We start from the raw sequence: 24,773 nt of genomic DNA, 5'->3' as shown, positions 1-24,773 counted from the left end.
AGAGCTTTATGCTTGCTGCTTGAACAGGGAGTTGTTGGCACTTGGGTTTGTTATTGTGTTGGCAGTCAATCCATTCGCTAAAATTAAATCCTAATTGTTTTTGACAAATGTTCACTATTCATATTTTTTTTGTAATCTGGTTTCGTCCCCGCACGCGGGTTTGCTATGTTATGCTCATGATTAGTGAATTTTTGTTAGGATATTTTAGGACTGTTTCGCTTGGTCTGATTTATAATGATGTATGCCCGTTTTGGGTTTTACCTGGGTTAGGTTTTATGTCCCCCCAGTCTCTATATCTCTCTCTTTTTCTTTTAATGTATTTTTCTTTTTACTTAAAAAAAATTTAAAAAGTGTCTTATTTAAGAGACATTAAAATTTAAAAAGTGAGTACCTCAAGTTGCTCTTCCAATGTCTTTTGAACTTCCCAAAAAAATCTAAACTTTTTTATTTTGAAAATTAAATTCCAGTATTTTTAAATATCTTCTAAATTTCAAAAAAAATCCAAACTTTTTTATAATTTTTAAAATTTCGAAAAAAAATCTATTTTTTAAATTTTTTGGAATTTTTTTCATTATTTTCAATTTTTATTAATTTTCCAGAATTTTTTTAAAAAAATAATTTTTTTAAAAATTTTCCAGATTTTATTTTTATTTTTAAAATTTTTACAGGGGGTAAAACTGGAACTCGCCTAAATTACAGGGGGGTAAAGACATAAAAAAATTACAAATGCCACGTGTACCCTATAAAAAAAATAAAAAATAAAAATAATTATACAGTCAGCAAGCCACGTCAGCAGACAAGGGTGACTAAGCGCGCCACGTCACGCCACGTCATCAGCTGGGGGGTCTCAAATGTGCTCAGGGGGGTTTTCGACGGAATCTTTATATTACAGGGTTGGAATCGAAAGAATCTTTTTTACAGGGGGGAAAACCGGAACTCGCCTATATTACAGGGGGGTAAAGACATATTAACCCTTATTTTTTTAACTAAATTATATGAGCGATCATTTATGTTTGAGGTTTTGTAATAGATTAAGTTTTTTTTGTCACTCCTTTAAGTTTGAGGTTTATAACATATTGATCGTTTAAGTTATTTTGGTCACACATAAGTCCTTTATGTTAATCAAACATTACAAAAATAATGCTGTGGCATAAGGACTAAATCGAAAACGTTTACAAACTTAAAGAACTTATGTGTGACAAAAATAACTTAAAGGAACAGTCTGTTACAAACCTCAAACTTAAAAAACTTATGTGTGACCAAAATAACTTAAAAAACCAATATGTTACAAACCTCAAACTTAAAGGACCCCTGTGTAATTTAGCCTATTTCTTTCATCCTTAAAGTTTGATAGTTATGTAGGGCGGTTCAAACTTTGGATTTCCTCGTTTATTCAACTTAATGAGTGAATTTTTAATCGTTATTTTACTTGATAAAAAAAATAAAGAAATTGATAGGATCTTTAAACTATTTTCATCATTAATCTTCTTTTTTTTCTTAGACTAAAGACTCAATTTGATCCTCACAGTTTAATGTCTAGCGAAAAGACAATACATATGTTAACTTTTGATATTTTCATACAAGAATAATGTTAGCAACACAATTTTTCAACACACTCTTTTTAATTAATTAAAATCCACATATATCTCATCAAATTTATATGGAATCCGCATGATTTAGTGAGATTTATGTAAATTTTAACCCATCAAAAAATGTGTTAAATGTGTTTTTTTTAGAGAAATGTTAAATGTGTTAAAAAAGTATGTTACTAACTCTCCTCTTTCATACAATGGACAAAGTAATCCTTGTGCTAATTTCAAGTCATTATATCGAGTTATCAACGAATTAGTTTGTCTTGTGAAAATGTCCAAGATCAATTTAAATTTCTTTGTTAGAGATTGGATTAGATCGCATTGTAAGAACAGGCCTTCAATGTTTTTTCTATTTCTATAAATCAACACAATCTCAAAGTTAGACAATCCAAACGCATTTTAGTCACAATGACAACGCGCACGCTGAATGCAAAGAAGTAACAAATGCACGTCCAGTTTGAAGCAACTATTTCTGGCTTCTGTTTTTTCACGGTGGAAGTGCTTTGAAATGCGAAAAAAAATGGTTGGACGTCAAACCAAACGTACAATGATCCCCTTTTAGTTAGAAGCCCGTGGATAGCTTCTAGACCAAAGTTCCAAACACACGATTTACATTGGAACAGCTGAAAGAACATAACTGCACCATCAACAATGATTTTCAGGAGGATCCAGATGCTTCAATTCCAAGTTTCAAATACTTTACATTTAAACCCTGGAATACCTTCAGAAACTCATGCAGACCATGCTCATGATAGTTGAGCCCAGCACAAATCAAATGAAGATGCCGTCACACGAAGAGGGCGAGAGATGTTCCACAAGAGAGGAATAATATTATTATGAAATACTCATTTTCCTCAATTCAGAAGCCAAGCTCGATAATATACTATATTACAACAAATTCAGAAACAAGAATAAAATCCACGTTTATTAATAATAAGCCCCGACCACTAAAACACATCCTAATTGACAATAATACATTTAAATTAATTTTACACAAGTAGGCATAAAGATGAATAGATATCACCACACACCCTCCTTCCCCCATACTCTCTGAATGTCATGACAAAATCCAAGAGAAAACTGAAAATACATTAATCCACATTATATATTGGCTTCCCAAATATTGGAGAAAAAAATCTGGAGATTTGACCCCCTCCTTATTTTCATGTGCCTCAAGGTACCATATATCAAAGTCAAGCATAGAAGCTTCATCGCCTCTTTTCGCAATGGCTTTGCTGAACCAACTGTGTTTTCCATTTCCCAGCTCAACCCATTTAAACAGAATAAATTACTCTAAATGAAGTCTTTCAGACTATACTAGGAGGATCACCTGACCAGCTGCAGACAGCACGGGCCCAGCGCGTTCTTATGCAGTCAACCAAAGGCGCATGCTGAGTAGGCTCTGGTTTAGATACCTCCGTGTCCTTCCCAGCAGAGTCACTTGCACCGGAAGCAGATGGGCCTTGCACATCTGTCATAAATTCCTCAGGTGTCCACCTTGGGGGAACTGAGACGCTTAATTTTGTGAGCCTGGGTCTTTGCAGTGGAGTTTCACCCCCAAAACTTACTTGACTGCCATTCAAATCTGATTTAGCAATCCCATTAAAATGGAAAAGGTCAAAGACCTTCTTACCCATCAATCCTGATGAATCTTTCAAACCTCCCAAGCTTTTGTCCAGGTCCAAAATTACCTGCCAGAATTCACTCCATACAATGAACCCTGCACTGCAAAGGTTATCTAGCTTATCTGCCGGAAGTTTGATATTTGTTTCTCTGATGACTTGATGGAACCCCTCAACACTAATGAAGCCGCCACCTCCACTTTGATCTTGTGCATCAAAAGCTTTGCGAATCTGTGTCTCCCTTCCTTCCAGTTCATTCTCATTTTGAACGGTGGGATCAAGAGCAAACAACACTGTGTAATGGGATTCACTCCCAACAACCCATATAGGCCATTTTGGGGTTTTCAGAAACTGACCAACCTTGCAGAAATTCAGGGACTCAAGCAAGGTGAGAAATCCAACTTCCACAGTTCGGGATATACCTTTTAGAAACATTCCTCCACCCAAATCCATCCTTCCATCAAATACATTAGGGACAGCCTGCCCACAGAGCAGCAGGTTTACAATTTCCTGCACAAGATTTGTAGAAAAGGACAGATCTCATTATAAAATTAATTTAAAATAAACTGAAGTTAAAACTTAAAAGAATAGCGGCGCTTCTCAATTACCTGGGAGGCATGCCCAAAAGGAGCAGTAACCAGTGGTAGGCTGGGATCATCCCTGTCACTTTGAACCAAATCCTAGAGGAAAGCAAAATATTGCATACATTATTTGGAGAAATTTTTGAAGGCGTGATAACAGCCAGTATAAATTCAGTTGCCCATTGGAATTTATGACGTCTATTACCATTGTATTCACCAAATTTTAGCGAGTGTAGAAGGTGAAAGACCTAAATTTCTAAAAAAAAACATAGTGAAACTCAAAGTTTAAACTTTAAAGGTGTAGGTACTGATAACAATTGCTCCATTGCTCTACAACAGTTTTGAACAACTACGGCTTATTAGTTCCGACATCGACACAATTTATAGGAAACCAGGATATGAACATAGAAATCCATCTGTCATGATGCTGATCATCAACCAGGCAAGCTAATTTAAACTTATAAGAAAGAAACACTGTCATCCAGTTTCCAAGATATTTTGTTGACGATAGATGTCAGAGGAGAAGATGTAAATGAATACACGGGATTTGTGCTATTGAATGAACTTGGTATTGGTTCTGATGTTGGACCAAAAATTCAGGAATCCTTCAAAAGTTATAACTTCTAATAAACTTTAGATGGATCTGGAAATGCCAGTGATTTATTAGCGCAGTTCCCAGCATAATATTTATTTAGAATACCAAGATATTCTCTCAGTTTTCCATTCCCTATTTCAACATGGTACCAAATACCATCCATGACCAAGACGAATGTAAACTCCTCTGTATTTCTACTCTGATGCTTTGTTTCAGTATGCTTATCGCATTTTTAGAATAAATAGCAGTGTTAAGCTAGTAGCTTAGTGTCTATTATCACAATCACAATCGTTCAGTGTCCTATAGGTAAAATATACTTCCTTTTATATTTTTCCATATAATCCCTATGAGGCTATGATTCCAACAGAGTCCTTATGGATTAAGTTTTTTTGGCACAGTGAGCTTTTCTAAAACAGTTTCTTGACAGTTGACAGAGTCCAGGCATTAATAAAACAGTTGCCAGAAAAACCCTAACTCTGACCCCCTCCCCCCTTCTTCAAGCTTAACAAAGCATGAAGGTACTGCCACAAGTATTACCAACATCATTAATATAACTAATTTCAAGTCAAAAAGAGACACATTTGTCACAAACAATGAGCATCCACCACTTTCAGATCCATTTGGGTCAGGTAACTCCAGGACCAAGAGCTTGTGACAATATCCAAGGTCTCAAAAAACTAACAACCATGAAATGGGTTCGGGGGCAGGAACGGGGATGCGGAATGACATTGAGTTGCAAAGTATATTTAAGCCAATTCAAGCTACAGCAGCACATATTTGCTTGGCTCAATTGTTTGCGTCCAAATTTACAGGTAATGTTAAGCCTTAAATTCATATGTGAAGGCCCTATTTGAATTAGCTTCTAGCTAATAGGAGCTTCTTAATTAAAATAAGTTTATGATTGTTCACTTATAGAATAGTCTTTATGAGCTTTATATATGTTTATGGAGAAGTTAAATAAGAGAACTTATGAAAAATCGTAAAGCAGAAACTGATTTCCACTTATAAGAGAAGTTTAGTTTGAAAACATCATAATTATTGAAAGCTTCTGTTGATATTTCTTTTTTTTAAAGTGCTTATGGAGAAATCAATCTGAAGTAGCGCAAACTAAATTCCATCAACTATGCAAATAACTTGGATAACCAAAATGGTCATATACTACTTTTCTTCATCACATAAATATTCCTATAAAAGCGACTAAAAGTACAATACACAAGCAAACCTAATAAGCAAGTTTCCCCAGTCATTGCACATTAGATCACAAATAAATAATTAAATCTTTTTAGGTAGAAGCTTAACATATTGCAAATAAAAAACTATGTAAAAAAAATATTAGACTAGAAAATGCAATGTAGGTAGACAGCAAATCTTGAAGTAGGAAAACATACCAGTCCACGAGAAAGTAAAGCAGAAATTAGGAAAAGCAATGCCCCCATACGACTTTGGAATAAAGGAATATTTGCTTCAAGCCTCTGTAAAGCAGTTGTTTCTGATGTGTGTGTTTCAACTCTAAGAACTTTCAGCAGATCCAAGGCAGAATCAATAGAAAGAGCTTTAAGTGAGCTTGCAATAACCTGCTAATTGGAAAGGACAAGACTCAGCACAGCGGAGAATATCATCAGAGAACCATAGTAAAACACTTCAGTAACAAGATAGGAAATTCAATTCCATCAGTTGCCAGCAAGATGTTGCGCAAATAACTAATATCAGTACAATAACAAATGTACCTCCTCCTCTGAGATTCCTTCAAAATGTTGACTATCATTCCCTGGAATGCTCAAAGTTGCAATCACTGCCCTTTTATTATTTCCACATGAAAATAAAATTTCACCCATACTTCTTACCAGGGCTCTGCAAAGAAATCAATAAACATACATATATGATGAGCATAGAAGCATACACCTACCAACATTGAACACCAGAGAAGCACATAAAAGGACATTGAGTAGGAACTAAATGTTAAGGCTGTTTGAAACTTTATGTATGCAATTTACTGATAAATAAAACTTGTGTGTTGTACTAAATTACACATTTAATTAAATAAATAAAACGGGCAAATAAATCCCACATAACTAATACTGTCACTGCAAATGAAATACAGCTAATGAGCAAAACTTAATGCAGATTGAAAATGACAGAAAGAAACATAATTGAATCAAATCTATTAAAGAAGAACTACATTGTGTTACTCAGAAAAAGGACGCCTAGTTGAATGAAATCAGATCCTATTCACGTTCATGATAACAGCAAATAAACAGTATTCCAAATCAAAGACATTGACGTACAAGAAATGGAAGACAAATATTACAATTAAATTTATTTTTACCCAGCTAAACAGAAACGACTGATCAGGGAAAAGTTAATCACCTTACTTTTACACCATCAGTGAGTGACGAAATATTATATGATGGAACTGGGTGGCTTTTACTTGACGCGCCCAGACCTTGATTCTGTGGCATGCGTGACAATTCTTTCAATTCATCGCTGAAGAAAATAATGTATTTGAGCACGAATGCCTGAAAAGTTAAAGGGGAAAACAAGCAAAATCAATTTAGAACGAAAATAATAATTTGGAACATATATTTTATATCGGTAGAAGAAATAAATAAAATGGAAATGAAAATAACAAATGGACATGAGTAGACATGCTCACACATGAACAAACAAGCCACGGAGATATCTTATTTTATTACTAATAAAGCAACAAGTAAAAAATCGTGCAATACAATGAATGAGTATAGCAAGATATTGTTTAACACGAGGAAAAGCACATAGGATGAAAGACACAAACAACATGAAATGTGCAGCCAGTCGTTAATATTTTTAAGGTTGAGGTACTCATTTAGCAACTATAGTTTCACTCTGAAATCAGTTTTGTCCTTGCAGGTCAAAACCATTGAAAACAGACTCAATAGTTTAGGGACTTTGATGGTCACTATTAGATTGGCTAGCTATCCAAAAGGTCCCTACAGATGTGAAGCTATTAAAATCAAATAGGGATCTTGCAACGCTTGAAGTAGGGACTTCATTAAACAGTTTTGAAAAATGGATAGTCTGCCACAAATATGCAATAATGGAAAATATAGTCATTACTTGTATAGTTGCCAAAACGCCACAGGGGCCTCCTTCATGCTGCACTAGGCCCATTGATGTTTCAGGATCAGAGCTAAATCTGGAGAAAAGTTTTCATAGTATTAGTAAAAAGACAAGTAAATAATCCAATTGGAATTTAGATTACTAGAAATAAATAACTCAAAAGTCAGACTAATTTTTAGAAAAGGACACTATGATACAACACAACGTGATTCAATTTATGTTAATGTATTACTTGTATACAATATGTTTTGTGAGAAAAGTTCAGAATTTATATTAAATCCATATTACTGTTGTCCTACACCCCCTCTTCAACAGTTGCAAGAACACTTGTGCAAGGAAAAAACATGACTTCATATAATAAAAGATCCTTGCATTATATCATTTAGGTCCACTTAAAATTTCCCCGCTGTCCACTTTAAAGCAGAAGACAATGACAGCCACTTTGGGTCCCCTTCTAGTTCAAAGATTCCTAGTTCTCTAAAGTTGTGTTCCCTTTCTTTAATTGTTTTTGGCTTCCAAACCACTATCATCTTGAGCCATAATTGTTTCCACTTGAATTTGGTTCTTTTTTGAGACATGTTAGTAACACTTTTTCCAACACACTATTATTGGGTGAAATTCATATAGACTCCACCACTTTGAAAATGGGTCTCCTCAGATAAGGAAAGAGACACCACATAATTTAGTGGGTCTCACATGAATTCACCCAATGGAGAGTGTTCTACTAGTTTTACTCTTCACTTCTCAGTTTATCAGCCAATCTTGAATTGTCTCCATTACTTGCTTCGTCTTCAGCTGTTCATTGGATTCCAAACCATCCTGCACAACAATATCTCTCTGCAACTACATTCCTGTGCCCACCATGTGATGCTTTTAGGATCTGAGAAGTCTGATACTAGCTAATCGAACTGATATTTTATTAGAATGATTGGAAAAATCTTCTGTTTACAAAACAACGATGGAAAACTTTAGAGTGTCTATACCCTCCCTGCCTAAAGTCCCCAATTTCCTCTCAAATGATTATACCACTGTCTCTCAACGCCCTCCCCTCTTACAGGAAATATTCATCATTTCTTCTAACTATCTCATCCAAGCTAACTGACTGACCACACACACCAACAAGCCTAATAGACGCCTAACCAAGGTTGTCACTTGTCAGGATAAAGATCTTGAATATATATAAGTTCACAAGTCTCAATTGATGCTTAAAATTTAAACATAAAACCAACCAAGAGGTAGAAAGAAGAAAAAGAAAAAAGAAAATCCAAAAAATTAAGAGGTTGAATGAGTTGGTGTGCTTGCGCCTAAGGTTAACAAGCTGCTACGCATATGGTTATGCTTATGCATATGGCTGCTTCGACGTCGTCTCTCTCTCTCTCTCTCTGGATGGAACTAACCTCTCTCTTCCCCTCATCCTCATCATCGCCACTTTAACACTCCCGCTCAATCTCCTCTTGATTTGTATCAACCGTTTCTCCTTATCTTTTTCTATCACCTTCTCTCCCCATGGTAACAACTTATCTATCTCTCCTAATCGTGTTTTAGGTTTTTTTTTTTCTTTTCAAATGGGTTGTGCAGAACCCGACCCAGCCCAGAACGCAATTCCAGCAATCCCAATCGCAGCACAATCACGAAATCGGCAATTCAATGATCCAACCCACAATTTCCCTCATGATCTCACCAAAACATAATTTCTCTCACTACTTGTTAACTATTTTCCATATTTGTTTTTTGCATTATCACCAAAACTGAAACCGTTAATTGACTCAGATTTAAGAGACTCTTCATGTTTTCATTACTAGGCGAATAAATGATTTGGACATAAATAGTTCCAAATAAACAATTTCTATGTAATACATCGCTCAGGGCCGGCCCAAGAGTAAGGCAACTAAAACCCTTGCTTTAGGCCTACCAACAAAAAAAAAAAATGACCTTAGTTTTTTTAAACAGAAAAGGCCTCGTATACGGACATAAAAGACCCCATATATTAAAATATGCTCAAGGCCTCATCGAATTTTGAAAATTATTGGGCCGGCCCTGACATTGCTATTTCGAATAGGTATATAAGGCTCGGTTCGCGGCTAGGGTGAGGAAATTAAGGAACGGAATCATAACGAGGTCAAAGATTTGATCCTAGCAAATTAAGGCTCGCAACGTGGCTAGGGTGGGAAATTATTGTTTTTTCAAATGGATTATGTAAGGAACAATTCAGACTAAGCTACTACCCATAAATGCTTAAAACGAACAAACAATGCAATGCAACATAGATTTCAATAGACAAACACATTTAAGGGTTATGCTACAAAACAACAAACTTAACAAACAAGTACCTTATTCCTTGGTTACACCATTGTGCTAGAATGCCCTTCGAAACTTCACTTCCAAAAACCATAACAAACAATTTGTTAGCTTCTTCCGCAGAGAGTTCCTTACTAAAGCTCTCACCTTTGAAAGCCAACTCCTCCTCCCTCTTTACAATTCCAACTTCCCCGCCCTTCTTCTCTTCTTTAACTGCCGGCGACGGTGAAGCCGGTACACGTGAAGGCAAAGGAGAAACCCTAACAACCGCTGCCATCCGCTTCTCAGCAGCCGCAGCCATAAGCTCCCGTCTCCGCGTCTTAGATTCCGGTGAATCCTCTGGCAACCCTGAAACAACACCGGCAACTTCATCCCTCGGTTTATTCCGCTTCGGTTCCGGCGTCATACTCATCTGAATCGCCATTTGCAAATCCTCATCTTCTCCTTGATCCGCCATTATCGAATTTATCAAAATCCTCAATTCACAAATCACGCGAAAACCCTAATTGAATCGATTTTAGGGTTCCACTTGAAGAAGATCGACGAAAATTGATGAGAATTGGAAATTGGAGAGAGATTGTGAAGGGTAAAATTGGAAATTAAATTCGCGATGGGAAACTGAAACTGAAACTGCGACGGTAGTGGTGGTGGTGGTGATGAGTGAAACGGTGTCGAGTAGAATGAATGGTGATGGATTATTGTTGTATAGGTGAAGGTGGTGAAATGACGGTGATGACCTTGAGTTAAAAGCGAAGAAATGGTACTTGAGTGAATAGTTAAAGGGAGCGGGTAAGGGTACTGTTGGGATGCGGATTTAAGATTAGAAGAAGACACCGGTTATGCTTTGCTTTAACGGGGAGGAAACAGAATTGCTTCTGTTCTTAACTGTTAAGAAACATAATTTGAGCTTGGTTTGTTTCATTTATTTTTTTATTTATTTTTTTGTCTCCAGAGCTAGACATGAATGATATTTATTTTATTTGATGGAATGGATCGCATTAGTAGATCTCATTAAACTATCACTTATGTTTATCTTTCTTGTGAGATTTCTTTCCAATTACATATATAAATTATGAGATTACACCTGTAGTTTTAGTGCAGGGTGTTCTGAAATCCAACGTTGATGCGGCGATTTTCAATGAGCATAATAGTTTCGGTACAGGTATTTGCATTTGATATCGCCGTGGTCATATTATAAAAGCCGCCACAAATTGGTATGAAAGCAATCCTCTTTATCAAGAAGCTGAAGCGGTGGGTTTACGCGATGTTATTTTGTGACTGTGACGGATTATCAGATGTGCACATTGAACTAGACTGTAAACTAGTGGTTGATAGCATATGTGATAAGAATAATAGCCAAGCCGAATTAGGCAATATCATACTTGATGTAGGTCACTTTTACAACAATTCACAAATTTTAAAATAAGTTTTGTCAGAAGACGAGCGAATGTTGTCACTCATAGCTTAGCAAGGTTGTAAACACTACAAACCTTATGATGAATGGAATGATATGAGTTTATGTTTGTCAAAAAAAGGTTACGTCTCCGGAGTATATTTTACATTTAATCATAATACCAAACTTACCTTTGATCATATCAATTTTACAAACATTCTTTTTTCATCTCTCAATCTTACCGCGAAACGAAATGTCACATATAATGGTAATTGGGATGGTTTTCTTTTTTGTTTGTTTTGACAATGGCTAATTGTGATGGATAGTGATGATTGGTTCCGTGAAATAGTGATAAGAGGAATAAAAATAGTGTGGATCTTTTCACTAAATGATGCTCAATTATAAAATGTCAGACTCTAACTTGTTCATGCTTATAAGATGTCGTCGTCGCTTTACAATTCTTGATCTCGTATTGGAGGTTTACATAACACGACTGTGTATACGTGAATTGAAAAATGTAAACAAAAACTATGTTAATTTATTAATGTATGTTAATGCAGTTTCAGTTTGTGTATATTTTAATTTACTTACTCTAAAACTGAGTGATGTATACGTGACTTTGATTCTGGCCGTTTCTGTAAACTAAATTTACTTATACTTGCATTGCACTACACAAAAAATGGAAAGTTGGAATTTTGTGAGAGAAAAAATGGAATGTTCGATTGAAAAATTATTTCAAATTCTAACACAAGAGAAAGACGTAGAAAGAGAAAAATAAGGAAAGGGGAGACTGAAAGACCATGGAAAAGGAAGACAAAGAAATGGTAAAGGTTGAAAATTGGAAGAAGGTGTAAAGGTATTTTGGACAAACTTGGGGTGACCAAAAGTTCATAGAGTGCAACTGGAAAATTTCCTTTCGAAGATGGACATAAAAATTGACAATAAATATAGCAAAGAGAGAGTCCACTCATTTCATCGAATTTACTACTAAAATCAACCAAAAAAGTTCATGTAGTTTACATTTTTTATTTTATAAGAAGAGGGTCCGAGTCCAAATGAAAAAGGAAACTACAAGAAAAGTAGTAGTGAAGTCAAAATCCTAGCAAACAAAAATAAACTAATTTGGGTCATAACATGCTTATAGATCATTGAGGAAGGGATTCCAACACATGGTGAACATGGAACGCCTTCACTTCCTGCTAATCCATTTGAATTAATTGTCGGATTTTTTCAACCAACACCTCTTACCCACAACAAAATATGTGAGACTAATTGAAAAGAAACACCATTTTGCACTGCTAGAGGTGGGAGTTCAATTACTTCACTCGACAAAGCAGATAAAAAACATCCATGTCATTGGTCAATAATCAACAGTGTTATTATAGATATCGATTTTTGCTAAGATAGCATGGTATGATTGAAAACAATTTGTGATAATGATACCTCTATGAGACTTAACCAGTTACATTTGAATTCTAACAATCTTCCCAAGTGTGAGTCACCCACATCGTTTGCATGTTCCACACTAGGAGAGAATAAGGACTACATTACGTGTGTTTGACAATGGTTTGTCTCTAATGTAGGCTTAAATGCTTGGGTTTTATGAAGTACACTTTGGTTTGGTTTGGACGGTTTCGGTTCTCATGCAGCCAATCAAAAACTAAACCTGACCAATGACTTCTGCTACAAGGTGGTCTACACACATCCAAAAAAAGTTGGTTTTTGGTTTTATGTATTGTATTAAATTTGATTTAAACACAATCGTATTGAGAACACATGTCATTTGGTACTCAATAGCTTGACCATACAATAAAAGATTGTCAACAACACATGAAATACGAAACAGTTGGTCCATGTCTCCCTATGTTCAAAGGCCTCCACTTTCCATCCTCCACATCTTGAGAGATAGATTAGAATGAGATAATTTATCCATTTAAACGGCGAAAGGGCAAGGAGACATAGGGTCTCTTTGTCTTATCTCCCTCATATGGTTTGAAAAACGTTTGTCACTGATATATTAAGAACACGCGATAAATATTTGTTACATATAAAAAAAACGGGAGAAATATTTGTCATCAACTATATATTTTTAAAAGTTATAAGATAAATTATCAAAATAAACTAATTTAACAAAATTAGAGTTATTTTGTCAAATTAATCTAAACTTCCTATTTTTATTCTACAAAATCTTATGTTTACTTGAATTCTTTTTACAGAAATTTTACCCTACACCCCAACACTTATACCTCTACCCCTACAAACCATAATGAAATGCCAATTTTACCCTTTTATGAAATTATACCCATTCACCCATCACCATAACCATATGTTTCTGGAATTGAAAATTGAAAATTTAACACAAGAATTAGCAACAAATCTGAAATCAAATGACCTATCAATCACACTCCTTTAATCAATTTCCCTTTCTCTCACTTCTTCAAATCTTTTCCCCATAAAATAAGATAGATCATTAGATTTTATTTTTCACGCTAGGCTATTTTCCTTTGCTATCAATTCATGAATGTCATTTTTCTTATGCTATCAATTCATTTTGCCTCTCCTTCAACGGATTTGATTTTTCACAGTATGACCATTTTATGTTATGATGAATATACATAAAGTCGGCTATCGAGACATGTGTGTTTCTATGCTTTTCCACATTTTCCCCTTTATTATTTTTATAAAATTTGAAGAATTTAATTAGATGGAAGTGATACGAAGAAGATAACTATGGAACTGAGGAGAAACTTTGAAATCTTTCGTCAATATGAATTGATAGAGACATTCTTGGAGCTTTCCGGTATGGGGATCAATTATGATAGGTCATTTGATTTTAGATTTGTTGCTAATTTTTGTGTTGTATTTTCAATCTGGAAACACATGATTTTTTTTTTTGAAAGAGGAAACACATGCTGATGGGTGAACATGTATAATTTCAAAAAGGGGTGATGACATCCTGTCATTACGTAATATTAGGGACTTATTGTGACATTTTGATAGAGTTCTCATGCAATTTATACTGTTCTGGAGTGCAAAAAGCTTAAATATTGAAGTCTGTTCGAAGGAAATCGCGCCACGCCAATTTCAAGCTGTGCTGCGATTTTTGAAGCAAAATTACATCCTCCCTGTTTGAGGGAAATCGCGGCACGCCATTATACAAGGCGCGGCGCGATTTTGATGGGTCAGGCCCATGACTTCTATAAATACTGCACTAATCCTGAAGAACAAGGGTTACGATTTTGGAGAGCAAAGTGCGATTTTGAGACATCAGAGACAGCTAGAAGGGCGATTTCTTCATCCTTTTACCAATTCATGTATGTTTTAATTATTTCATTTATTATGCTATTTGTAAACTCGATTATGAGTAGCTAAATCTCTTAGGGATTAGATCCGAGATGAATCTTTGTAACCCTAATTGACACATGTTGCTGTGAAACTCTATTTCGTTTATGAATTCAATTCTAGTTTATTCAATTCAATTGTTCTTAATGTTTTTTATATCTTGATCACATATAACTTGATTTCGTGAGAATGAATGACCACTGACCATGGCTTTCAACTTAGACCTAATTGAATTGTTCTAATAGGTTAACGTTCGGTAAAACCTTCAAGAATTATTAGACCACCTAAGGAATTAGGGGCTGTAGTTTAAGAAGAGGGTCCTAACTCAAGGGATTGATTAGGGCTAATTTGTTAATCATCGTAAACTAGAAGAGGGTTCATAACAAATAGGTGCAGTAGACCAATTAGGGGAACTTAGAGGATTCGACGGATCTGATCTCATCTTTCTCTCCATATTTTCTTAATCAAATCTTTATTCTCTTTTATTTGATTTCATAAAATCAAACCAAATCTTCTGCCTAGTGGCAAACTAAAAATAAACTTTACACATCCTAATTATATAACGAAATTGAATTATTGAAGTTAAAAACAGTCCTCGTGGGATCGATAATTTTTACTACTTCGATAGTATTTGGTGCACTTGCCAGAGATCTATCAAGTTTTTGGCGTCGTTGCCGGGGACTGTTGAATTATTTCAACAAGGCAATTACATTATAATTTAGGGTTTTTGCAATTTAAATTTCTGTTTTTTTTATTTTTATTTTTCTGTTTTCATATTCACTTGATTACTTTGCGTTGTGCAGTGCTACTAAGGTATTTTGCTATTTATGCGAGGTAAACAGAGCTCAGACGACTTAGAGTACGATCCGAAAATTGAAAGGACTGCTAGAGCACTTCGGAAAGCTGTCCGGTCGCAAAGGTTAGCTCAGTCTGTTCCACCGGGTGTTCGAGAACAAATACCGGAGCCACTCTCAACTGAATCTGAAACGATCTCTTCTCCTAAATCTGCAACTATGGAAGGAGAAGGAGTTGTACCACCGAGACCTAAGCTAGGAGACTACGGGTTAGCCACTCATCGCGGTCAACTGACCCATACTTTTCAACCAGCTAACCCTGTAGCTTTCGACATCAAGACAACTGTCCTCAACGGTTTGAGGGACAAGCAATTCGATGGGACTGAAGCTATGAGTCCTCATGAACACTTGAGCCGCTTTGCTGAAACTTGTGAGTTTTGTGTGCAACCAGCCACCGTGACTGAAGCACAAAAGAAGCTAAGGCTGTTTCCTTTCACTTTGACGGGAAGAGCGAAAGATTGGTTGCTAACAATACCAAACGGGACTGTCCAAACATGGGAAGAGTTAGAGCTGAAGTTCTTGGAGAAATATTTCCCTATGTCTAAGTATTGGGACAAGAAGATGGAGATCTCTAACTTCAAGCAAGGAGAAGGTGAATCATTGTATGATGCTTGGGAGCGATTTAACTTACTTCTTAAGAGATGCCCGAATCATGAGTTCACCGAGAAACAATACCTCCAAATCTTCACTGAGGGGGTAACACCAAAGACTAGAATGTTCTTAGATGCTTCCGCGGGAGGTAGTCTCAAGAGCAAAACTGATCATGAAGTTCAAGCTCTAATTGAAAACATGGCTGGCAATGAGTATCGTGATCAAGCTAAGAAGAAAGAAAGAGGAGTGTTTGGGGTAAGTGAGCAAACTGCTATCCTTGCTAACCAAGCAGCTATGAACAAACAAATCGAAGCTCTAACTAAGGAGTTTCAAGGCTTCACTTTGACTCATAATCAACAACAAGTAGCTGCAGTCAAGTGTGACTTATGTGGTGAAGAACATCCCAATGGTGAATGTGTTCCAGAAGGATCAAGTGAAGAAGCTAACTTCATGGGAGGTTATCAAAGGCAGAATCAATACTACAATTCAGGCATCAATAAGCATCCAAATCTAAGCTACTCAAATAACAATGCTTTGAACTCTCAGATGCTCACTCCTCCTCAACAACAACAAAGGAAGCCATCAGCTCTTGAGGAAACTATGATGAACTTCATGAAGATGACTCAAGGCAACTTTGAAGAGATGAAGAAGAGTCAAGAAGCTGAAAGAAAGAACAATGAAGCTTCTAGGAAGATGCTTGAAACTCAACTGGGGCAATTAGCTAAGCAATTGGCTGAACAAAACAAAGGCGGATTCTCAGGTAACACTAAAGACAACCCTAAGAATGAGTCTTGTAATGCTATTGAATTGAGGAGCAAAAAGGTTTTGACACCTTTAATTCCAAAAGCTCCAAAGAAGGTTGATGAAGTAGTTGAGGTGGAGGAGAATGATGTAGTTGAAAAAAATGATGAGGGTGTAGTTGAAAAAGAAAATGATCATGGAGTAGTTGAAAACGAAAGGAAGAAAAAAATAGAGGGAGAAAAAAGTGAGAAGTTAATTGATGAAGATTCAATCTTGAGGAAGACGAAGAGTCAAATATTGAAGGATGGAGACAAACCACAGGTTATTCCATCATATTTGAAGCTTCCATACCCTCACCTTTCGAAGAAGAAAGAAAAGGATGAAGGTCAATTCAAGAAGTTCATGCAACTTTTCTCACAACTTCAGGTGAATATTCCTTTCGGCGAAGCTCTTGATCAAATGCCGTTATATGCTAAGTTCATGAAAGACTTGTTAACCAAACGAAGGAAGCCTAAGGATGATGAGAACATAGCACTTTCTGAGAATTGTAGTGCTATTCTTCAAAAGAAGCTGCCACCTAAGTTGAAGGATCCTGGTGCTTTCACTATCCCTTGTTCAATTGGACCGGTAGACATTGGAAGAGCTTTATGTGACTTGGGAGCAAGTATAAACCTGATGCCTCTTTCAATGATGAAGAAGCTTAAGTGTGGGGAACCAAAACCAACAAGAATGACCATTACTTTAGCTGATCGGTCAATCTCTTATCCTTTCGGTATACTTGAAGATGTGCTAGTCAAGGTTAATGACTTGGTGTTCCCAGCAGATTTTGTGGTCTTAGATATGGCTGAAGATGAAGACATGCCACTCATTCTAGGAAGACCCTTCCTTGCAACTGGTCGTGCTTTGATTGATGTTGAACGTGGAGAGTTAATGTTGAGGTTCCATAAGGAGCAGGTAGTTTTCAATATCTTTGAGGCAATGAAGAACCAAGATGAGAACCACAAGTGTTACCGGATTGACGTTTGTGAAGAAACAGTCGAAGAGAACTCCCTTGAATCTCAACCTATTCAACCTATGGAAGGAGAAATTGTTAAGCCTATTGAAAGTAAGGAAGTGGTTGAAGATGTGGGGGTGACAGAGTGTGTCAAGCAACTTGAAGCAAGCACAGAACTTATGCAACAACAATCATCAGGAGACATCCTGGACAACAAGTATGGGGGATTGGGAACTTGGAACAATATGCCTAAGACTACTTTTACTAATCCTTGTGGTGTATTTGCTTATAAGAAGATCCCCTTTGAAATGCGTAATGGGCCGACTACTTTTCAATGGTGTATGCTTTCTATTCTCTCTGACACGATAGAAAGAGTTAGGAGGTACTATGACAAAGGGGTGGTAAGGAACAAGCCTGTTGATGGAGCTGTGGATCTAAGGAAGTCTGGTGCACAAGGAACTTTCAAGGGTAAGGAACAAAAGCTGAAACGGTACCGTAAAGGAGGACTCCCAAACAATGAAGAGGGAGAGACATCAACTGATCCTTAGGGATAGTCATCAGTCAAACTAGTGACGGTAAAGAAGCGCTGGGTGGGAGGCAACCCACTATTTATTTTTCAGGTATGATTTTATTGCTTTCAAAAACAAAAACCCAAAAATATTTTTCTTTTCTTTTAATACAAGGCAGGAAAGTTTTAAAAAATTTGTTCAAGGATACTTCTTGCCAAGAAAATCATGCAAGGTACTGATGTCTTGCATGATTCTCTCCTCAAAAGTTTTTCAAAAATTCAAGTAACTCAGGCATTTTTCAAGAAAACAAAATTTTTGGCCTGAGGAAGCAAAGAATGCTCCCTGTTTGACCAAAATCGCGCCGCGCCTATATATGGCCGCAGCGCGATTTTCATGAGCAAACTGCCTAACCCCCTGTTTTAATGAAATCGCGCCGCGCCTTGTATTTGGCCGCAGCGCGATTTTGCTTGGAAGCTGCCCAACCGTTGCAAAAACTAGCCGTTACAAACCCACTATCTCCCAACCGTTGCAAAACTAGCCGTTACTAGCCGTTGTAACACAAAATCGCGCCGCGCCTTGCATTTTGGCGTGCCGCGATTTTGACCAAACAGACCTATAAATCCTTCACTGTTCATCATCATTTTCATTCCATTCTTCATACCTTTCTCTACCAAAACTTCCATAAACTTCCATTCACGAATTCTCCTCATCTTCATCTCAATAGTCACTTCCTAACCATCATCATACCACATTCCTATCACAAATTCACCAATCCAAACCACCATCAAACCACAATCATTCCAAACCTTCCCAAACTTCACAAAACTTTCCTTTCACCATCTTCCTAAACCACAAATGGCCTCCAACCAAAGAAACACTCGCTCAAAGAAAGCCACCAACCCCAAACCATCCACAAGCAAATCCAAACGCCCTCGTGCCGCATCCGAACCACCCGAAAACGCCATCCATTTCATCAATGACCAAGCCCAAGAGTTTCATCAATCTATGAAGAGTTTCGAGGTCATAGGGGAGAGGAAGTTTGATTTCACAAAGCTTGTGAAATATCCTTTCTTTGAGTCTGAATTACGAAGGAGGGGTGGACGAGGTTGAATGATATGATCGACGAAGCAAACAATAAAACGGTGATCGTCAAATTCTTTGCAAATGCAAGGGTGTCCGATACACCTTTTCAATCTTTTGTTCGAGGAAAGTATATTGATTTCAGCCCAGATGCTCTCAATGCATGGCTGAATGTTCAAGCACCAGAGGAGTGTTGGGTTGAAAAATTGAGGAGGGAGAGATTTGCCATTACGGAGGATACCTTTGATGAGATCATAACCACCATGTGTAGGCCTGGGTCGACTTGGAAAAGGTCCCGGATGCTCACCTATGCGGAGATGTTGCCGGTACCCAAGGCATGGGTGTCCTATTTGGTCCAGACTCTTGAGAGTGCATCTTGCACTTCTGAAATTCCTCTCAAGAGGGTGCTTGCTGCCTACGCCATCATCAAGGAGCACCCTATAGATATTGGCCGCCTCTTGGCCAATAGCCTTCATGATCTAGCAACCGGAAACACCACACAATTAGGGCATGAAAGTCTAATTAATTGGTTGTGTGAGCAAGAGCTTGTGCCGGCTTATGATAGTGATCTCAACACCAGCAATATGAAGCCAATCACGGACTCGGTAATGGATGGATTTGTGAAGAAATATGAAGGCTATATGAAGGAGAGAGAGAGGGAGGCAGCAAGGCAACAACAAATGGAGCAAGGAGGGAGTAGTAGCCAAGGGGGTTATGCTCCTCTTCACCCAAAGCTTGAGGAATTCATGCATGTGCAAGCTAATTGGATGAATGAGACTTCGGACCAGCTGTGGGTGAACCGTCCTAGGTTCTCAGCTGCGTTTGCTGCGGAGGCTCAATTGCATATGGGTCCGATTAGTGGGTCTTATGAGAGGTTTGGAGGCTCCCGTGAGCGCATGGAGCAATATTTTACACATCAAGAAGAGTATGGTCTGCGCATGAGGAGGGAAATCACTGATGATTTCAATGTCACCGAGCAAGATCAAGGGGATGGCATCTTTGAAGGATTAAGGACACCGGGGGCTGGACACTCGGATGATGATGTGAACATGGGCTGATCTACTGATGGATTAGCATTTTCTGCTTTGTATTTTATTTTCAGTCATTTTTCTTTTGATGTACTTTCTTTATTTTCTTTTTATGTCGAAGTCCATTGAACTTATTTCCCTATTGTAATTGCTCCTGCACTTGTTTATTATTAATGAATTTGTTTTGTTTCATGTGACCTATTCCAGTTTAGTAACAGTTGTTTGATGAAACGGTATTCCAAAAGTTCTAAAGGAGGGGTGACTTGATTCAAAGGTGAAGTGTACGGCGTTGCTAGGTAGTCTCATACTCCCAGAAATCTCAGCCATAAGGTTCATTGCCAAATTTGTTTTTCAATTAGTTTTCCATGCAACTACATTTCTAGAACTTGCATTGTTTCTCTATTATTGATTGGTCTTTGTCAATTACACACTGAGGCAAAAGTGCTTGGTCCTGTGAGCCTTTTTGAAGCCTACCCTGTTTTAATTTGTTGAATTTATCCTTTCTTAACCAAATGTGAGCCGGTAGGATTAGAACTTTTTGTTCGGTGACAAACTACATTACAAGCCTAGAGACTTTTAGGATTTGTCCCTTAATGTATTTTCTGAGTTAAGGCATTGTAGAATGTTGCTAAAGATTAAGTTTGGGGTTGCTATTGGAATTTGCAACCAACTAAGTTTGGGGTGGGGGTACTAGAGAATAAGAGAACAAAAATGAAAGAAATAGGAAATTGTCATGCAAAATACACACAAAAATGGTGTATCAAAAAAAAAAAGAAATTGAATGATGAAAAAGGGACAAAACATTGAAAATCCGAGTAACTTCAAACTCGATTGTCCCTAAATGTTAAAAATGTTCTCTAGTACCTTTGCAGTGATTGTTATTCCACAAGGTGAATGATTGAAGGATTGAATTTTGTGCTTTAACTTCCGTAGGAATGCCTAACTCAAATTTTGTGTAGCCTACTTATCCAAATATATCCCACCTTTCACCTAAGCCCCGTTATAACCCTAAAGACCTCAAAAGTGTGTAATGATATTGACTTTGATTGATGTTTAGAAACTTTTCAAGCGTATGGTAATATGTAGACCTGCATGTCGACTGGTAGAACCCTGTTTCAATTTGATGCGAGGAGTTGTGAATTGGTGGATGCGAACAAGTCAAACTAGCTCAACTTTAGCTAGAAGGAGAATGAACTTTTGGGTACTATCGTTTTGTCAGGTAACTGTTATTTTACTGTCGTTTGTCACTGTTGCAAGCAAATTCCTTGAGGACAAGGAATGGTTTAAGTTTGGGGTTGTGATGACATCCTGTCATTACGTAATATTAGGGACTTATTGTGACATTTTGATAGAGTTCTCATGCAATTTATACTGTTCTGGAGTGCAAAAAGCTTAAATATTGAAGTCTGTTCGAAGGAAATCGCGCCACGCCAATTTCAAGCCGTGCTGCGATTTTTGAAGCAAAATTACATCCTCCCTGTTTGAGGGAAATCGCGGCACGCCATTATACAAGGCGCAGCGCGATTTTGATGGGTCAGGCCCATGACTTCTATAAATACTGCACTAATCCTGAAGAACAAGGGTTACGATTTTGGAGAGCAAAGTGCGATTTTGAGACATCAGAGACGGCTAGAAGGGCGATTTCTTCATCCTTTTACCAATTCATGTATGTTTTAATTATTTCATTGATTATGCTATTTGTAAACTCGATTATGAGTAGCTAAATCTCTTAGGGATTAGATCCGAGATGAATCTTTGTAACCCTAATTGACACATGTTACTGTGAAACTCTATTTCGTTTATGAATTCAATTCTAGTTTATTCAATTCAATTGTTCTTAATGCTTTTTATATCTTGATCACATATAACCTGATTTCGTGAGAATGAATGACCACTGACCATGGCTTTCAACTTAGACCTAATTGAATTGTTCTAATAAACAGGGTTAGTCTAGGAATAGATAATCGTTTGTTAGTGATAATAGGTTAACGTTCGGTAAAACCTTCAAGAATTATTAGACCACCTAAGGAATTAGGGGTTGTGGTTTAAGAAGAGGGTCCTAACTCAAGGGATTGATTAGGGCTAATTTGTTAATCATTGTAAACTAGAAGAGGGTTCATAACAAATAGGTGCAGTAGACCAATTAGGGGAACTTAGAGGATTCGACGGATCTGATCTCATCTTTCTCTCCATATTTCTTAATCAAATCTTTATTCTCTTTTATTTGATTTCATAAAATCAAACCAAATCTTCTGCCTAGTGGCAAACTAAAAATAAACTTTACACATCCTAATTATATAACGAAATTGAATTATTGAAGTTAAAAACAGTCCTCGTGGGATCGATAATTTTTACTACTTCAATAGTATTTGGTGCACTTGCCAGAGATCTATCAAGGGGCAAAATTGATATTTTTTATGATTTGTAGGGGTAGAGGTATAACCGTTGGGGTGTAGGGTAAAATTTCCTCTTTTTACTTTTTGCAACAAATACCCATTTTTCTTTTATCTCTTCTCTCCCTCCTTCATACTCTCTCTCCCGTCCTCCTTATCTCTCTCTCCACCTTTTCTCTTTCTTTGTTGTATTTCATTTTTTTCACTATTTAATTTGTTTATTAAAAATTCACTTTTTTTTTCCTTTTTTCCCCTCTCAATCATGTTTTCTTTTTCTTCAACTTCCCTTTTACTCTTTTCTTTATTTTATTTATCACTCACTTTTACGCTATTTTAAGGTGTGTTCGATTCTCACGGGAAATTGTAAAGAGAAAAACAGATATAAGATAATGTGAGAATAGAGAAAGAGGTGAAAAATATGATATATTTAAATTTGAAGAGTTATTTGATATAAGAGAAAGAGTAAGGAAACAGAGAAGAAATAAATAAACAAGTCTTATGAATTCAACAATAAGTCCTAATTAAGTAATCCATTTAAAATTTTACTTCAACCTTAAAATACGGTAAAAACAATTTAGTAACCTTTTGGTTAATCTATTACTATCTTATTACAACCACGCATATATTTTTTGAAAGGTGGCGAATAACAGTTTATTTTTGTCAAATGACAACAAAGAATCAAATAAAAATTAACAACCATGAATTATATGGAAGTTGACCATTAATTAACGTGAGGATCATGCTAACTAGTGTTTCTCGAGGTACTAGTTTAAAAAAGAAAAAAGGTAAGTTTTGCACTGAAAACAACATTTTGTATACTTTTGCGTATTTGATTACATAAGTTCCATAAAATTATAATATATTTGTTTTCTTAATCAGTGCTCCATAAACATTAATTAACATTTTCCTTAACGTAATACATTTGTCATAAAAAGAAAGTTAATGTAATGCAGTATTGCTTAAAAACAATTAATGTAATAGTTAACAAATTTAAAACATAATCCTTGCTAACAAGTTGATACAGTCCTTCATTGCGACATCACATGGCCGCGTAACAATGATAAGGGATAATCAGTTAGTCATTTCTCTCATTTCGTTCACATGTCAGAGACGAAACCAAAAAGTAAAAACTTGGTCTCTTATATTTCTCTCTTTTCACTTCTCTTCTGACCCAAACTAAAGAAAGTAAGTCATTATCTCTTCTTTTCTCTTTGCTCTCTCTCTCTCTCTCTCTCTCTCTCTCTCTCTCTCTCTCTCTCTCTCTCGCTCTCCGTCCCTCCGTCCCTCCCTCCCTCCCCCTCTCTCTCTCTCTCTCTCTCTCTCTCTCTCTCTCTCTCTCTCTCTCTCTTATATTTGTAGACCTATGACAAATTATAAATTAATGCATTTTAAACGTGTTGACAGAGAAACATAAAAATTAAGAACACTAAACGTGTAATTTTATTTGAGCATGTTGGACACTAAATATGAGTATCGCTTTCACTCAGAGTTCGAACATTGATCTGTCAGGTTGTGAGAGTCTAACTCCTTCAGTTAGACTTAAACCCACTAGTGAAAGAACCTTTTTAAACAAGAATTCAGTTTAATTAATAGTATATCTTGAAAATAATATTTAATATAGACATGGGTTATCAATTGTTAAACCTTGAAATAACAAAGTAATATTGAATACTAACACAAATATAAATTATTATTTTTACCTATGTATATTTTTGTTTGCGCACAATCTGTCTTAATATATTTACAACAATTAACATCATATTTATAAAAACATGAAGGCGAAAAGTATTTAAGACATGCATAATCAATAAAATAGTTACCTTTGAGATCCAACATGAATTATATATAGGTCTGCAACTCTCCATTTACCTACCAAATGAGTTAAACACAAACCATATTTAAAGAATTTGACTTACAAAAATATATTTAAAGCGAAAAATATTCAAAGACCAAAATAAAACTTAAAAAATTTGAGGGTTTAAAGTCGTTGTTCCGATAAAAATACCTTATACTATTTAAAGTGCTAAAACTAGTAAACTTATATTAAAAATCCATGTAATTATT

General features: G+C 36.3%; 1 protein-coding gene and 1 non-coding gene across 3 annotated transcripts; both read right to left on the bottom strand.

Annotated features, from left to right (window-relative positions):
- Positions 1 to 2,402: 2,402 nt before the first annotated feature.
- LOC146958283 (ubiquitin interaction motif-containing protein) lies at positions 2,403 to 10,667 on the bottom strand. Of its 2 annotated transcripts, none has more exons than XM_085741374.1 (7): positions 9,817 to 10,667; positions 7,484 to 7,562; positions 6,758 to 6,906; positions 6,118 to 6,241; positions 5,779 to 5,967; positions 3,823 to 3,894; positions 2,403 to 3,724 (listed from the first exon to the last, which is right to left on the bottom strand). In XM_085741374.1, exons 1-7 carry the CDS (start codon positions 10,239 to 10,241, stop codon positions 2,900 to 2,902), a joined length of 1,863 nt encoding a protein of 620 aa, XP_085597500.1. In that variant the 5' UTR covers positions 10,242 to 10,667; the 3' UTR covers positions 2,403 to 2,899. The 2 variants fall into 2 exon arrangements, with proteins under 2 accessions (XP_085597500.1, XP_085597501.1); XM_085741375.1 differs by having other exon boundaries at positions 5,779 to 5,964.
- Positions 10,668 to 15,925: 5,258 nt separating this feature from the next.
- Positions 15,926 to 16,032, bottom strand: LOC146958282 (small nucleolar RNA R71). Its single transcript, XR_015025268.1, has one exon. It is a non-coding gene; the product is annotated as a small nucleolar RNA R71 (small nucleolar RNA).
- Between the last annotated feature and the right edge of the window lie 8,741 nt (positions 16,033 to 24,773).

Source organism: Medicago sativa, chromosome 1 (assembly GCF_051527215.1).
Source record: "Medicago sativa cultivar Bolivia chromosome 1, Bolivia_mono, whole genome shotgun sequence".
NCBI lineage: Eukaryota > Viridiplantae > Streptophyta > Magnoliopsida > Fabales > Fabaceae > Medicago > Medicago sativa.
This window is presented reverse-complemented; position numbering and strand designations above follow the sequence as displayed.